The sequence below is a fragment of the Eurypyga helias genome, unplaced genomic scaffold (genome assembly GCF_000690775.1).
Source record: "Eurypyga helias isolate BGI_N326 unplaced genomic scaffold, ASM69077v1 scaffold3575, whole genome shotgun sequence".
Taxonomy (NCBI): domain Eukaryota; kingdom Metazoa; phylum Chordata; class Aves; order Eurypygiformes; family Eurypygidae; genus Eurypyga; species Eurypyga helias.
This window is the reverse complement of record NW_010251936.1, coordinates 55,700-71,791: the sequence shown is the minus strand read 5'-3', so window position 1 is coordinate 71,791 and position 16,092 is coordinate 55,700. Positions and strand designations below refer to the sequence as shown.

The window sequence follows — 16,092 nt, the reverse complement described above, 5'->3', positions numbered from 1 at the left end:
CTGGAAGTTTCCAGGAAACTGATGAGATGCAAATAATCACATCTCTGACTTTATCTCTATTGCCAGCCTTGGCCCTAGTAGACTAATATCCCTCTAAATATTGTTTACAGAAAATAATGGCCGCAGCTGCTTGTTGTAGCCTTAGCCACTATTATTTGGAGTCAAGTTCACATCAGTGAATGGTGACGCTGCGGGGCAGGGGATGGAAACTAGATTTCTATACCCATGCCTATACCTAGATCAGACTGACCTCTGGTGAGCTTGAATGAGAACATAAACTTTGCTTTTCTTAAACTGGAACACAGGCTTTTCAGCTTTTACTGCAGACACGTGGGAAAAACCGCATACCAAACAGCCATCTTCTGGATTTGCATAATATATTGGTATAAATGTTTTTATTCATTTAAGGGTGTCCCCTGTTTTTCTGTTTTGTTTGTTTTCTTAAGAGACCGAGTGGCTTCACTGAGTTACCGTGTCCTGGATGGACCAGATAAAGTTCCTGTTGTAAAAGTGGATGAGAGAGGTTTCCTTAACTCTGGGTCTTTGATAGGCTCATCAACAATTGAAGTGATTTCACAAGAGTCATTTGGGATCAACCAGACCATTGTAGCTGCTGTTAAGGTAGTATTGTCTCTCTTTCTTTGCAGTTTTCTAGTGGAGGTGTAATTTTACTATTGCAACAGGGATGGTTAACTGTGTATTTTGAACTTTGCTTCTGAAAATTATGAAGTATAGGGATTAATAGTCAGTTCTGAGCCTTGAAAAAAGTTTAGTACCCTAAACTAGATGGGTAAATGTTAAATCCCAGCGAATTCATAAATTTAGTACACTTCGAAAGGCCTTTGTGTGCATGTGCCTTAAAAACAAAAATGAAGTTTGTCCTAAAAATCTCTTAGAAGGCTGATAATTACAGAAGTTCAAATAAAGAGAAATGCTAATGTCATAAACAAGCAGTTGCAGTGTGTGAAAAAGGTCTGGAGTAATGAATATTAATGCAGCATCTGTTATGAGGTACCTAAGTGATACCTAGGTTTTCAGGATACTAGGGAGATAACTGTACAGTGCCTGAAAATTTCACTTTCTCTGCTGTTTCCCAGCAGTTCAGCTTTTACATATAATGAGAATGTCTGCCTGAGAGAACCTGTCTTATCAGATGCAAAGGTTCAGCTGCTGTTGCCTGTACTTGGTGAGCTGGGAAGAAGGATGTGCAAGGCTGCACTGTGTGCCTGGGCTAACACTGAAATATGGACGCTTCAGGGAAGGACAAGTCTGTAGCAAAACGCAGCAGTTTGTTTCATTTAGCCTGGAAACATGTTTCTTTCTCAAAACTTCTTCTGTTGAGTGAACGCTGTTATGTTGAAGTCTAATGTATCTTACTGGTTGGGCACTGTTCAGAAATCCTTGTGCTAAGAACTTTGTACATCTAGCAACATGGGCCTTTAGATACCCACTGCTGCACTTCCTCTTGCCCCTTCCCACTCTGGCAGCATCTTTCCTGTGTCCAGCTAAAGGAGATAAACCTACAATTGAACGCTGACTTTAAATTATTTGAAAGTTATTGTTATAACAAAGGGGCTTGATGTTTGGGGGGGATGTTTTTATTATTTGAATTTTTGTTTTTACCATGATGTTTGTCCTTGTCTGTAGGACAGCGCATAGGTCTGTCCTCCTGGGTGGAGAATGAGAAAGGAAATGGTGGCTTAGCTTCACCAACACCACTCCTGCTGCTAGGTGGTGGCAGAATTTCTATAGCTCTGTTATAGATGACCTTGCTTCTTTCCTTCACTGCTGGATGCAGCGAGTGAAAGACATGAGTTTGGGGTTGGCTCAGATGACACATAGTCAGCATATAGCGATACTGAAGCTAAATTCCCCCTTTGTGCATTCTTCCCATAACGCAGATAGCGCAGAAATGTGGAATCAGTGCACGATGATACTCAGCTCCTTTAGAGGAGGAACCATCTCAGTTTAGCATCTTGTACAACTGATTTTGTTTTCTTGTACTTCTTAGGGCTATGCTACTTTTATAGAAATAACACTTTTAACCTCACGAGGTTACTGCGAGGTTAATACACTGCTGCTGCCTTCGTTTTATGGATGAAGAACTGAGAGAAAGTTTGCTGAAGGTCATGAGGAAAAACTTGTGACAGAGTGGGAGATGAGCTTGAATCTGTTGTGTCATTCTAAGGCAGAGCTCTCTCCTTCACACTGTCCTTCCTTTCATAAGCTCTTGTTTTGTCTATTTACAACTGTACACAATTAAGACCCAAACTGCTGCAGCAGCATCACTTAACACTTAGACCTTCAACTTTGCTCAAAAAAAAAAGACTATCTTATATAATCCAAGGAGGACAGTAGAAGTGAGGAGTGACAGGATGCTTAGCATGGGAGCAAGCTATGCACTTCCCTGTACGGCTGTGCTCAAAAAAAAATTTTTTTTTTTTTTAATAAAAATACGTTAAGAACTGAGATGCTTTAACAGTAAATAACTGTTTTCATCAATATTAAATTTAGCAGTTGTCCCTTGTGGAACAGTTTCTGAGACTTTAAAGTAAAGTAAGCTTGAAAATCTGTCAGGGAAATGGCATTTTTTGTTAGCTTGTAACCTCAGCTAGTTGGGCAGATGACTATATGCACTGCTGTTTTAACTGATTATATCAGCCTGTGGATTAGACAGTTGTATATACTGATATTCTAGCTATTTTTTTTTTTTCAGATTCATGAAAGATGCTATTTGCTTGAGGCCAAATTTGTCCTTTCCTTTTTAAGTTTTGACATGTACATTTTGAGATTGCAGTTTTACATTTTAGCTGAGCCTCTTGGGTCAGAAAAAAGGGATTTTCCTGCTAGATAAGCTTGAGGGCTTCTTTTAAGAATACTTTATATATTTCAGGGGTTTTGCTTTCTCTATCTTTCCATTATTTATTTTCTAATAACTGTAACAGAACAGCTACAGTTGGTTTTGTTGGGTAATTTTGCTAGTTAACCTAGGTAAGTTAATCAGGAATAGTAATATGTTATTTAAAAAACAAAACAGAAGTTTGACGTCTTTGTCTTCAGACAAACTTCCTTCATTGGAGTTTTACTGCAAACATGTAGGGATGTGCACATCCGGATAATCTAGCAGACTTTTATCAAGAATCCAGATTTAGTTCCTAACGTCTGTCTTGGTTGACAGGTACTGAGGCACCTGCTGACCGGTCGGTCTGATGCCAGTGCTGGCTGCTTGTGTCTGCTGCACTTAACTCCTCCCAGCCCATGCCTCAGAGGCCGGCCTGGCTGCGGAAGCATGCAGCCAGCACTCTGAAGGTGCATGTGCGCAGCGATGGGTCTGAAGAACCACCCAGCACACACCTTAAGGGGAAGGATCGTGGGTGGTGTTCCTTCCTACCTCTGGAACTCCTGTCAGATCGCTGTGGGCCTGTTTGAGGGACAGCAGTTTGCAGTGTCTGTGGTGTTGATTGACAGAGATCACTTTGCAGCTATCGCTTGTTTCCTCCCATGGGTTAACCTTCCCTCAAACAGAGACTGTTAGAAACTGCATGTATTGGCTTCCCACCTGGTGCAGGAGAACTGGGGAAACAGTGACCACTTCATCCCTATACTCTCACATGTGTTGCAAGTTACTCCTGTTTTGGGGAATGAATTACACGTTTTATTCCAGGAATTACTGGGAGAGAAGTGTAGGGGCAACTTGTTCTCTGGCTTATCCAGAGAGTCCTAACAGTTTTAATTTATAGGATAATAATGTTGTCTCTGAAGTCTGTGATATGTGTTTCTACATCATTATGGCTTGCTTCAATTCCCAGTGCTATTAAACACTAAGAAATGTCATATGGGAGGGTGTAAAGAAGACCGAGCCAGACTTTTCTCAGTGGTGCTCAATGACAGAGCAAGAGGGTATACACAAAAACGCATGAAATTCTGTCTGAACACAGGACAGCACTTTTATAGTGTGGTGGCTGTTGAACACTGGCACAGATTGCCCAGAGATTGTGGAGTCTCCATCCTAGGAGATGCTTAAGTCCTGCCTGCACAGAGTTCTGGCTCTAGGTAACACAGCCTGGGGGGGGAGGGGGCCGTGGCTGGACCACAGGTGCCTTTCAACTTCAGCTGTTCTGTGAAAGATATGTACTGATAATAAAAGCTCCATGTCCCAGTACTGTCATATGGCTAAACATACAGCAAATGGTTCGTAAAGGAAGCTTTGTATATTTGCATAACAAGAACCCTTGTAGAAGACTTCAAAGAGGCATCAGAATAAGCAATTTAATTTTGCTTTTCACTGCTGATGTTTTTACAGGTCTACCCGATCTCATACCTAAGAGTCTCCATGAGTCCTATTCTGCATACACGAAACAAAGAGGCATTACTGGCTCTCCCCCTGGGTGTGACACTGACATTTACAGTCCATTTTCATGACAACTCTGGAGATACTTTTCATTCGCATAACTCTGTGCTCAACTTTGCGACAAACAGGTAAGTATCTGCCACGCATGTTAATTACACGTAGCCCAGCCACAGCAAGGAACAAAGATTGTTCCAGAGATATCAAGTGAAGATAGAGCTTGGACTGGGATTAGCAAAGAGAGGATTTTGTCTCTGCAGTCTTCAGAGGCACTGTGGCAGAAAGACTAGTTCCAGCTAGCAGTCGATATTTTCTAGCAAGTGGAAAGTTGCCCAGATAGGCATGATCCCCAGCAGGGTGTGCTGGGGCAATTTTACTTTAAGTGACTGAATCATCAGATCGCATACATCAGTGGCCTATATAAACAATTGATCTTTCTAGCATTTGCCTCATCTTGCCTCTTCTCTCCTAGTGCTTTGTTACACTGACTCACTTATGTCTTATATAAGAGAGTAAATGTTCTGGATCAGGGGCTGTCTCTTCAGATATGCTTGTACAGCCTTTGCACAGCACAGCCAAGCCTCAAAAGGCCTTTTGGTCTCTGCCTCAAAGAGTAGTAAATACTGTAAAGCAGCCTTCTTTGGTCATTACTAAATGCTCACTAATTCCGTTACTGTAACATAGTTTGTTTGCTGCAGAGCACCTTGCAGTTACAGCACAGTGATTAGAAGGGGGGGGGGGAAAGGGATTGAATGCACAATTTTTTCCTTTTCCTACCTAAACAATCTGCAGAAGTTTCTATAGCATACAGAGGTCCCTGAGATAACACTGCCCTAGCTTCCAAAATAGACATGACAGAGCTATTTCAGCACAGGGCTAATGATTAGCCCGAGAGGGAGCAGCACTGCTCATTAACCTCAAGTGCAGCACTGTGGTGACCCAGCTCTGCTGCTGTCAAGACCTTCAGTCTCTGCATGCTGCTGCCAGGGTGTCAGTCTCTGCTGGGTGTTTAAGTGCTCTGTGCGACAGGGCATTTGGGAATGCTGAATTTTGGTGAATACCAGAACTCGCAAGCACGTGTGATTTAGCTTTTTAAAGTTACGTCTGGCAAGTTGCGCATTGGTCTTTAAATTTCTTTGCTGCTTAACTCCCTGAGAAAAGGGAAAGGAGGCTGAATACCTCATTCTAAAGTCCTACAATTCTTACAATTAGGAAATAATTCTCATACGTAATTATGACCTCACTATTTCCTCAGCATAATGATGTGAGAACTGAAATTGGCCTCAGCAGCACCTAAATAATTTTTGTGTTTTCCTTATTTTGTCAAACTTCATTAGAAGATGACCATCGCTGAAAAAGAAGTCAGCCATCTAACAATGGTTCAACGCCTTACTATTTATTGTAGAGATAATGCCATTAGTAAACTTGCCTTAACATAACAGCATTTCTTTTTATCTGTAGAGATGACTTTGTACAGATTGGGAAAGGAGCCACAAACAACACGTTTGTAATCCGGACGGTAAACGTAGGTTTGACCTTACTTAAAGTCTGGGATGCCGAACACAGTGGAATTGCAGACTACGTCCCCCTGCCTGTGCAACATGCCATTTTTCCTGAACTCACAGATGTGGTGGTAGGTGATGTCCTCTGTTTGAGTACTTCACTGATAAACCAAGAAGGTAAGTGGCACTTCAGCTGCTGTGTTTTTGCAGCTATGTAATTTGACATCAGTGTGACTCTTTCTCATTCTCAGGAAAACTAAATGCATAATTTATGATGTTTATTCAGAATCAAATGTCACTGTTCTTGTTAATGACAAAAATAGGTTTGATCAACTCCTCTAATTTTAATTGTACTGTGCAATATGTCGCTTGTATGGAATTCATGAGCATCAGTCTACAGACATTTCCATTCCGTTAGCTCAAAAGGCTTGTTTTTTATGGGAATCATGCCGAGTCAGGACTGTCTGACTTCACTCACTGTATTTGATTCTTAGTATTAATGAGCTTTTGTCAGAGTAGCTGCAGGTCAGTTTGGTGTTGGGCTGCCAGCCGTCCACCACAGGAGATCCTAGCATCTAGTTCCTGTGAACTGGGAAGCGTGTGTACCCATGCTGCCCATTCTCTGGGTACATACAGACGGACACCAAGGTGAACATGTGTTTCAGCTAGCATAAATTTGTAGAAGAGTGTCCAAATGGTGTGTCTTCTCAGGCCTGCCGGGCGTATGGAGCTCCTCATTAAGTAGCATTCTTCAAGTCGACTCCAAGACTGGTGTAGCAGTGGCAAGGGATTCTGGTGTTGTCACTGTCTATTATGAGATTCCTGGATTGCTGAAAACATACAGAGAGGTGAGGCACTGTTAAATCCTACCAGAACTGCTGAAGTTGGCTTACTTTGGGTGGACCCGCACCAAAAATGTGTCCTGCAATTTTTGTTCTGGTTTGGTTTTGTTTTGTTATAAATATTTAGAAACATTCTTGTTAAAGGAAAAAGTATTAGAAGTGCAAATGGCTTGGAACATATTTGTCCAAACATGTCATGTTTTTTTCTTTAATCATCTATGTTAAGGAGAAAATTCAGCATAACAGTTTCTATTGTTAGAACCCTACAGCCTGTAGGGTTCTTACATTGTACTTTCTGTTTCCTTTGCTTGGCTAAGTTGTTCCCAGGTGCTAAACAATTCTTGAATATGGCCGCTTTTATGAATGAAATTTCACTGCAAGATGAGGTGCCAGCAAGAACCTTCTGAAGTGTTCCACCTTATTACTGTGCATCACTGATCAGAACTACGCAGTTAGGTTGTTTATCCATAGTGCAGTCTGTACTGTTGACACAATTTATTGTTTCAGCTAACAGAAGCACTAGACATTATTTTTAATTTAAAATTAGACATTGAGCTTTATGCCTGTTAATTTAGGGGGCTTGGCTAGAAAGAAAAAAAAAATGTTTGTAGTAGTTTAAATTGCCTTGGAAGGCAGTTTCTAAAATTTGAGAAATGTAGGTTTTCTTATAAAGAGAAACAAAACCTCTTGGAGTCTTCCATTGTGCATCCAAGGGTGTGTGCAGTTCACAATCAATCCACAGACTGAGTTCGCCTTCATTTTTATTTGTTAAAGCAGGTTTTGGTAACAATGTACTTCATCCTTTTTTTTCAGGTATTGATTAATATACCGCAGAGGACTACAGCAATGCATCTAAGTGGAGTGAAAACAAGCTTAAAAGGAGTTGCAGCCTCAAAAGTAATAGTTTCGATTGGGGAAAGAAATAAAAATTTGAAAGGTATGATGAAAAAAATATCTTTATGCTAATTGTTTATTGCATGTTTGTCTATTCATAAGTGGGTTTGGTTTGTGTTTTGGGTTTTTTGATTGTTTTTTAAGGGTCTGTGAAGCTGGTGTAGCAGGATCTCTCTGAATCTCTAGTGCCTTTCCGGAATCCCAGGAGCTCTAGCAGAATCTTACGGCCATATGACAGAATTTAGAGGGTGTTCTGGGACACTGTTAAGATTTCACAACTGATAAAATCTGTAGATAATAGAAATGCCTTTTTTTTTTTATCATATCAAAAAACAGTTACTAGGCAATCAGCTGATTGTTTGCTTACATGTTTAATTCCAATTGCCTCTTGAAGTTACTGTTTTTTCTTACTGAACGTGTTTAAAGTAACTGTCCTCAACTATTACAGTTATTATCAGCAATTAAAATCAATACACAAATGAAGCATCATATTGTGTCCTCTGTTTAATAAGCTGCATTTTGTTTGATTATAGTTCCTTTTAGTTTTTGGTGTAACACTTCGGGCTTGTTTTAGTAGTATTTTATTGTGCCTTATCTGTAAATTATTAGCCTACCAAAAATCCATCTTGCCAGATATTAAAATATAAATCGAGACTCCCAGGATCACATAAGTTATTCAGTAGACACTTTGAGCTGAAAACTCTCTCTAGTTCATTCTTTCCTGTAAATAAATTATTCCTGTCAAAAAAAACCCACAACACATAAAATTTTCATTTGCTGTCTCTTGGGATTAGACCTGCGATAGGACAGCTGTCTATGATTTCCAGCTATTTTTAGATCATTATAACCTTGTGAAACAATTTCAGAAGGTGGCAGAATAACCTCATATTTCATGCCATGATTTTTGCTTTTACTTAATTAAAATTAATTAGCTGTAATTTTATTTTCTAATTAATTAATTGGAGATTAATTAACTTTTTTCTTCCCCTTAGGGGAGTGCGTGCCTGCTCAGATTGAAGCCATTGCTGAATTAAATCCACAGTCCATTATTGATTGCCATCTAGATTTTAACAGTGATGCATTTGACTTCCCAGCACGTGATATTTTTATAGCAGAACCTGGATTTGATGCAGTTTCAGGTAAGATGAGACAAGATGCCACAGTCCAGGCAGCCACTTTGAACTCTGCTGTGGTTTAGTCCAAATCCCCTCTGACCCAGCAGATTTCCTTCTGAAGCCTCTGAGCTTTGCTGGGTAGGATCTCAGGCTTCAGTGAGTTGTTAACATGTACTCTCCTTGCTTAACTGTGGGTTTTCTGCCTGTGACAAAAGCATGTTTGTTTTCAAGGATGCCACGAAACCAGTGGCATCCCTTTTCATATGTTTGTCAGAGTTGTAGTAAGTCAGGAAGAAACCCAGAAACATTCTTTTACTCGAGGGTGGGAAAACCAAACCTTGACATGTCTTTTTACTACAAATTTAGGTCCTAATTTTGCACATTGCTGTATATTTGTAGGTATGCAGACAGCTCAGTGGTACCTAGAGACAGAAGTGACGGTATTGGAGAATGTAGACTTGGTACACTAGGGTTGCACACTCTGTAAGAGCTGCCGCATTTTACTGCAGCTGACCTGTACAAAAACTAGTTTGCCTTGTGGATAACAATTCAGAAAAGAATGTCAGGATGGTTATCTGCATTTTGTACGGAAGCAAACCACTGCCTCCTTCAGCTGGCACAAATGAGCACTCAGGTGACAAATATTGCCACGATTCGGTGTGTCTGCAGCTGTAAACATCTGGTGGCTCTTTCACGTGTTCTCTTGCCATACATCAATGCCTTTTCCAAATAGGTACATGCAGTGGATGTTAAACTAGGCATAAGAGAAGCAATCATGAGTTTTAATGTGTGTGTACTAAGGATCTTCAGATTTCACCAAACTATGCTCTACAGTATTCATTGTGTTTGATGCACATTTAAAAGCCCTGCCACTCTAGTTACTGCGGTATAACTAACCTCAGTGATTAAATGAGGGAAATAGCATGAATGTGAAAATTTGGTGAAAGTAATGCAGAATACAAATAATTCGAAATGTGATTTAAACATTCCTGGATTTTTATCATGCTTTTAAACTTCCCTGCACAACCTTAGTGCTGTAATTTCTTACAAAAGATAGAATTCTTATGTATACCTTAAAACAACATGAACTGGGACTTAAAAGGAGGGGAAATTACCAGATACTGTGGAAATGGAAATAAAATTGTGAAAGTCTACAACATGCATTAGTGTTTCATGGCTGTAATACGATTTAAAAAGGACAGAAAACACCATGGACTGTATGGAAATAACGTTAATTATCTGTTAGATTAGTCCCTGTACCCATCGTGTAAAACAGTATTATACCTTGCATAATAGTGTCTGCCTCTGTTACTTCCTTAGGGATTTTTTTTAAAATAAGGGGAAAACATGTACCAAGGAAGTTCTGCTTGTTACTTATGCTTTGTATCTTCCACACTGGGGGAATTTTTTAGTGTCTTCATTGCTAATAATAGGCAATAGGTCCCATAAGAGACTAGAAACATGGTGAATAGCTAACCTTTAAAGAGGTTTTTATAAATAATAAACTATGTCTCCACAGAACTGATGATTGTGGTGGTAACTTACTAAAATTTAAACATTAGAGGAAGAAAATATGAAATAAGATGTTAAATTTTGTTTTCAGTAAAGCCTTTCTATAAATATTAGTATAAATGTATTTAAAGTGGAATTGAGTCTCACTGGCACATTAAAATAAAATGCAACTGGAAACTGCCACTTTAGTGTTTTGATCATGATGTTTAGTTAGGCACAAGAAATATCTTCTATTGCTCTAGTACTGGGATTGTGATACCTGGACCCACAGACACACTGTCACATTCACCTATGCGCTCCCAATCTTGCTCTTCATTCAATTTTACCACCTTTTTTAACTGTTCTCTAAAGATCATAGACTCATAGAAGGGTTTGGGTTGGAAGGGACCTTAAAGATCATCCAGTTCCAACCCCCCTGCCATGGGCAGGGACACCTTCCACTAGACCAGGTTGCTCAAAGCCTCATCCAGCCTGGCCTTTAACACTTCCAGGGATGAGGCATCCACAGCTTCTCTGGGCAACCTGTCCCAGTGCCTCACCACCCTCTCCGGGAAGAACTTCTTCCTGATATCCAATCTAAACCTCCCCACTTTCAATTTAAACCCATTACCCCTTGTCCTGGCACTACAGGCCCTTGTAAAAAGGGCCCCCCAAGATGTCACAGAAGTCCCAGTCTGCATGGAGAACAAAACATGAAGGTGAGCAATTAACAGTCAAACTGCTTTTTATTCTGTAGGGCAGTACACCTGTTCCATCACAATGCACAGACTTACTGACAAGCAGCTGAAGCACCTCAGCATGAGTAAAACTGCCCTCAAAGTTACAGCTTCGATCCAAGGCAGCCACTTCTCTGGGGAGCAGATCAGCACTGAGGTGCCATTCAATCCTGGCTTTTATGCTGACCAAACGGAAGTGCTTTTAAGTAATCATTACACAAGCTCTGATGTGAAAATATTTGGTGCCACTGACATTCTTGATACCCTGGAGGTAAGTGTATTGCTGGAACCTAACAGTTGAAAGCAACTTTGTAAGCAAAGGCACTCTGTGCCACCTTTACGGTGTCAAAGTTGTTCCTGAGGTGATGGAAATCCTCATCTGGGAACGTATTCCTCCTCAGTTTTCCTGTTTGTTTTGGAGGAGTAGAATGTGTCGGGCTGGCTTGTGTGCTAGCTGGGCTGTGGTACCGGCTCAGGGGGGGAAGCAGAAGATGTGCCTGTTGCCTGGTGTCAGGCGTAGCCTCTTGCCCACCGTTCAGGTAGCCCCGTAGCTTCAGTTGATTGCCTGTGTGGGGTTAGCCCAGACCTGCAGAAACAGCAGTTAGTAGCACGACCTTAACAATAAACAGGGGTGAAGTGCTGCAGGTGTCACTGTACAGGTACAGCCAAGGCCAGCTCCTGCTGAGGGGTGAGTTGCTCTGTGTTTCTGTGGAATAATATATTTCTGACATGGCCTGGAATACGGGTGTGTGCTGTGCTTTCCCCAGCAGTCTATTTCAGGCTGGTGTTTTTTTCTTCGGCAGGTCAAATGTGGGTCACCAACAGTGAAGGCATTTGAGAAAGAGAAATCCTACGGGCTGCCTAGTTATGTAGTCTACACTGTTAGTCTGTCTGATCCAAGAGTTTCAAGCCAGAGATCTTTATCAACCACTCTAACTGTCTCTAGTCCTATGACTGACCAGTCTATCAGTATCCCAGTGACAGTGATTTACTTGACTGACAGAACCAGTGCACCAGTGAGACGTAAGTTTACCTCTAGACTTCATGTGCCACAATAAACCTCTAACTTGCATTCATGTTCATGAGGTTATAAAACTTGGTGTGTTAAAATATGAGCTGGCAGCTGGTGTTACCATTGACATGTAAGCTGCTCGCTGTGACCAGAAGTCTTGAATATGACTCATTATGACTGAAGCTGAACATATTTTCCTTTTGGGTGTCTGTTGAAATTTGCATAAACATCCCAATGCTGAGGTGTCTGGAAGTAATTTTTTTCTCTGTTTTTGTTTATTCTCAAGCATGCCTTGTTATTGTGAATACAGATTAGCATTTTGGGGCTGAGAAAGTAAAGAACATGCTTAAGACATTGTATGTCAATGTCTTAAACTGCTTTTTGGCAAATTTTGAACACTGCATTGGAAATAGTCACTAGAATTGAAGTCATATTGTCCAAGTTGATTATGTTTACTTGCTATAAATAAAAACCTTCTTTGGGCTATTTCAGTTTGAGTTAAGAACTGTTAACTCTTACAGCCAATGCTCTGTTAACTCAATATTGTCTCCTCGTAATCTTACAGATGGAGCCAGTCTGTTCCAGCACTTTCTTGATTCTTATCAAGTGATGTTCTTCACGCTTTTTGCACTATTAGCAGGGACAGCTGTTATGATTATAGGTAAGAGGATGAAAGATTGCAGAAGTATATTTTCCGTAACTTCTTACTTGTAAGATATAAAGAAATAATTTCCATGTGAAATGACTTTGTTGGTTTTGGGTTTTGTTTTTTTTTTTTTACAATGTTTTGCAGCCTATCATGCAGTTTTCTCACCAAAAGAACAGCACAGTCATCCGGCATTTACTCCAAGGACAACTCCTCAACACAGCCCTAACAGTAAGCAGCTGTTACCCCATTACAAGTGAATTAATTGATTACTCTAGCTATTGCATTGGAATTGAATGGAGGGAGGTGTGACTGTGAGAGCCTGTATACTGAATTATATTACAGCAAGCACTGTCCCAGTTCATAGGAAATTTGTTCCTCCTGCCCCCTTTACCCATTGCTGATTCTTTTGAAACTCTAAGCCAGCTTCAGCCCCAAAATAGGGAATGAGTTAAAAGTGTAAGAATTCATGCAAATTGCCAGACAGGTAGAGGAGAGACATCTGCCGTTTTGCTCCTACTGAGGGAAAGTAACGCAGAGCTCAGCTGCTGGAACAGTGTGCTTGGCAGCAGCTGGCTGGCTAGTCAGCCCGTATGGCATGGAGTTAGCTGCAGCACATGCTGCCAGCGTGCTGTGAGATACTGTGAGCTGGGGCTTTTGGGAGAGATGGGGAAGGGCAAATGTTAAGGGGGGCAAAGGCCAGGAGACTGACAGAGACTTTGTGTTGCTTAGGGAACAGTCTGTTCCTTCACTGCTTTTGATCCTGCAGTCATGTTTTATCTGTACTTCTTCACATCATATTTATTCCCTATTTTACCTACTTGCAGTGTTGCAGAACCAAACTCTCAGAAATATGTATAAAATACCCATTCACTCAAAAGGTCTGTAGTCAACAGTGGTTATTAAAACAAAATTCACATTACAGATGTATTTAAGTTACGGTGAGCTGCAGTCCTGCTTGTAAAAGCACATGCACTTTAGGTAAAATAAGGCAAATTCAAACTGAAAGTTATTTGCTGATTTGAAATGTGTTGTGCTTAGTCAACAGACTTAGTTCTTAAGGTCCTTAATAGGAAGACCTACAAAACTGTGATGCTTGTAAGACATCTTTTCAACAAGAAATAAGCTACAGTGATTATTTCACTTTGAATGGATCGTTAGCCTCACTTGCCAGGTGTACCAGCAGATGATCAACAGCAGTTATTTGTTTCTTCCTTCTTCCACCATTCCTGAGTATGACTGGCTTCTTTTCTCCTTCCTCCCTGTGTTTTAGGTTTCTCTGCATCACCTGTGCTTTCCTTCAGTCCTCAGTCCTCAAGCAGGAAAACAAGCCCATCATCCACACTCTGGAGCACTGATTATGGTTCGCGTTAATGGCACCAGGACTCATCGTCATGCACTGGGGCTGGAAAGCAAAATTCAAAAAAAGTCTGTGCCTTTAACAATAGCAAATTTAAGAATTTTCACAGTTTTGGTATAATTCATCTCTTGAATGTAACTGGCCTTTTTTTTTTTTTTAATGCATTTAGAGCTCTTTATTTTATGTCAGTGCTTCAGTTCTCTAAAACTTACTTTATCTGCTGTTTTGTGCTCAGTTGACAGGATGACTGGACAAAAAGCAGGGTTTATGCGAAGCTAGCTTTCTTGCACTCTTCAGGCGACTAGAGCTTATGTCCAAGTGATAGTGATGATAGCTTTTTGTTTACTTTTTGTAAAAATTAACTTTTTCAGTGGACTTTCTGAAAAAGGGGAATAGAAAAAACAGGCCAAATATGAGCCAAAAATATGAAGGATTGTATATTTCAAAGAACTAGTTTTTTATTTTGAGTTCCAAAGACTCAGGAATGTACTGCACTGATAAGTGTACTTAGGTTTAGCCTTACAGTGTGATTCATCACCATAATTTGCTGGTTTAACATAAGGAATGCTGGAACAACTGTGAATAATTTGCAGGGTTTCTTTGCAGCAGCAACAAAAAAGAAAAACGAAACTATCTTAGTGCAGCTTCCTTTGGGTACAACTGCAGTATTCCTTTCTTGTTACTGTAAGCACTTTTTGTGGACTGGGAATGTGAAAGCATGTGCCTTCTAAGAGGACCTTTCTTCTGGTAGTAATTTTTTTTTTTTTTTTAATTGAAGGCAGTTATCTTACCTGTGTTCTGATGTGACTGTAAGACATTTACATAGCTCCTTTCACACACAGAAGTACCTCAGCGGAAACTGAGCCTCCTTTTATTACCACTAGTCAACCTGGTGCACTGGAAAGTAAGGGGCTTATTTCAGATGTAGGATGAGTGACCTTTTCAGTTGGTTCGACCTGCCTGTCTCTGGTGAATTGGCGTACAAACTGATAACAGCCACACCCGAATCCTCATTTAAGCTATACAGTAAGATATTACTGCTGCGACAAGACTTTGGAATATTTGTACCATAAGATCCTACGAACAAGTGCTCGTTTGTAAGTCTGTAAAATACAGTGTAGCATTTAACTGCGTAAGTATTAAGGTGGGATTTTTTTGGTTGACTTTCTGGTTTTCTTCTTGACTGGCTAAGACACGCAGATATAAAACGCAAAATTGCGGGTACATCAGAAAGTACTCTGCTAAGCCAGGCTGATCACTGTGTGCTCAGATGTGTTTTTCTTTCTAAACAGGGTGGCAGTGAAGTACGCTGACTTGAACTTTTTTCAAATTAATTTTAAACAATTGAGAAGAAAAACTTTGTTCCAGTTCTTAATCCTGATGTACTTCCCTGAGAATAGGGGAGGGGAAAGTATCTCAGTTGGAATCCTTTATTTTGAGGATTATAATCATAATGGCAGTAACTTCTACTCTGTAACCACTATTTTGCAGCTATCGGGTAAGAGCTTTGTTTACATGTAACAGGTATCACATTTTTAATTGTGAAGAATATTCCAGCTGTCTGAACTCTCCTAAGGACCGTAATGAAAGTGATCACAGTTGTTCTGTGACCAAGAACAAAGAATTTCATGCAAAACATCTTGTGTGCAGGACTGTGCATGCGAAGGGTCCAAGGAAGGGAATGCAGGCGCAGTTTGTGGCATACAGTTCGGGTTCCATGCAGTATTGCAGAGAAACAACGTCGTTACATGGTATTATATTGAGACTTGTGTAACTTATTGCCTGGTTTTGGGGAAGTTGTGCCTTACATGCTGTACTACTTAAAATTGACAATTTGGATGTAAATAATAATAATTTTTATCTGTGTTATTTAATAAAGCTTTGTAAGACTCCTCTAAGTATGCTGTTGATGAACTTTCTTGTGTTTTGGCTATTACCAGAGTTTAGCACTAGACTGTATTATTTGTACTTCCCTTCCTACAGCCCCCACTGTATTTCCAATCATGATTTCACATTTTTAATTCGTTTGTATTGACTAGGTAATGTTTTTAAATACTTTGGTAATTTTTCATCTAGTAGTATTAGTTGTCAGGAGCATTTTCCAGGTTTGAACAAACTTCCCACTTTGTTCATTTGAGTTTTTAA

At 40.2% G+C, this 16,092-nt stretch overlaps 1 protein-coding gene across 1 annotated transcript; it reads left to right on the top strand.

Annotated features, from left to right (window-relative positions):
• Positions 1-446: 446 nt before the first annotated feature.
• Positions 447-13,994, top strand: LOC104510040 (nuclear pore membrane glycoprotein 210-like; the record flags this gene model as incomplete). Its single annotated transcript, XM_010152170.1, has 11 exons — positions 447-621; positions 4,304-4,479; positions 5,810-6,027; positions 6,562-6,698; positions 7,506-7,629; positions 8,579-8,725; positions 10,950-11,200; positions 11,733-11,952; positions 12,507-12,602; positions 12,735-12,818; positions 13,861-13,994. Coding segments are annotated over 11 exons (1,729 nt in total), but the record flags the coding sequence as incomplete, so codon positions are not given.
• Positions 13,995-16,092: the final 2,098 nt, after the last annotated feature.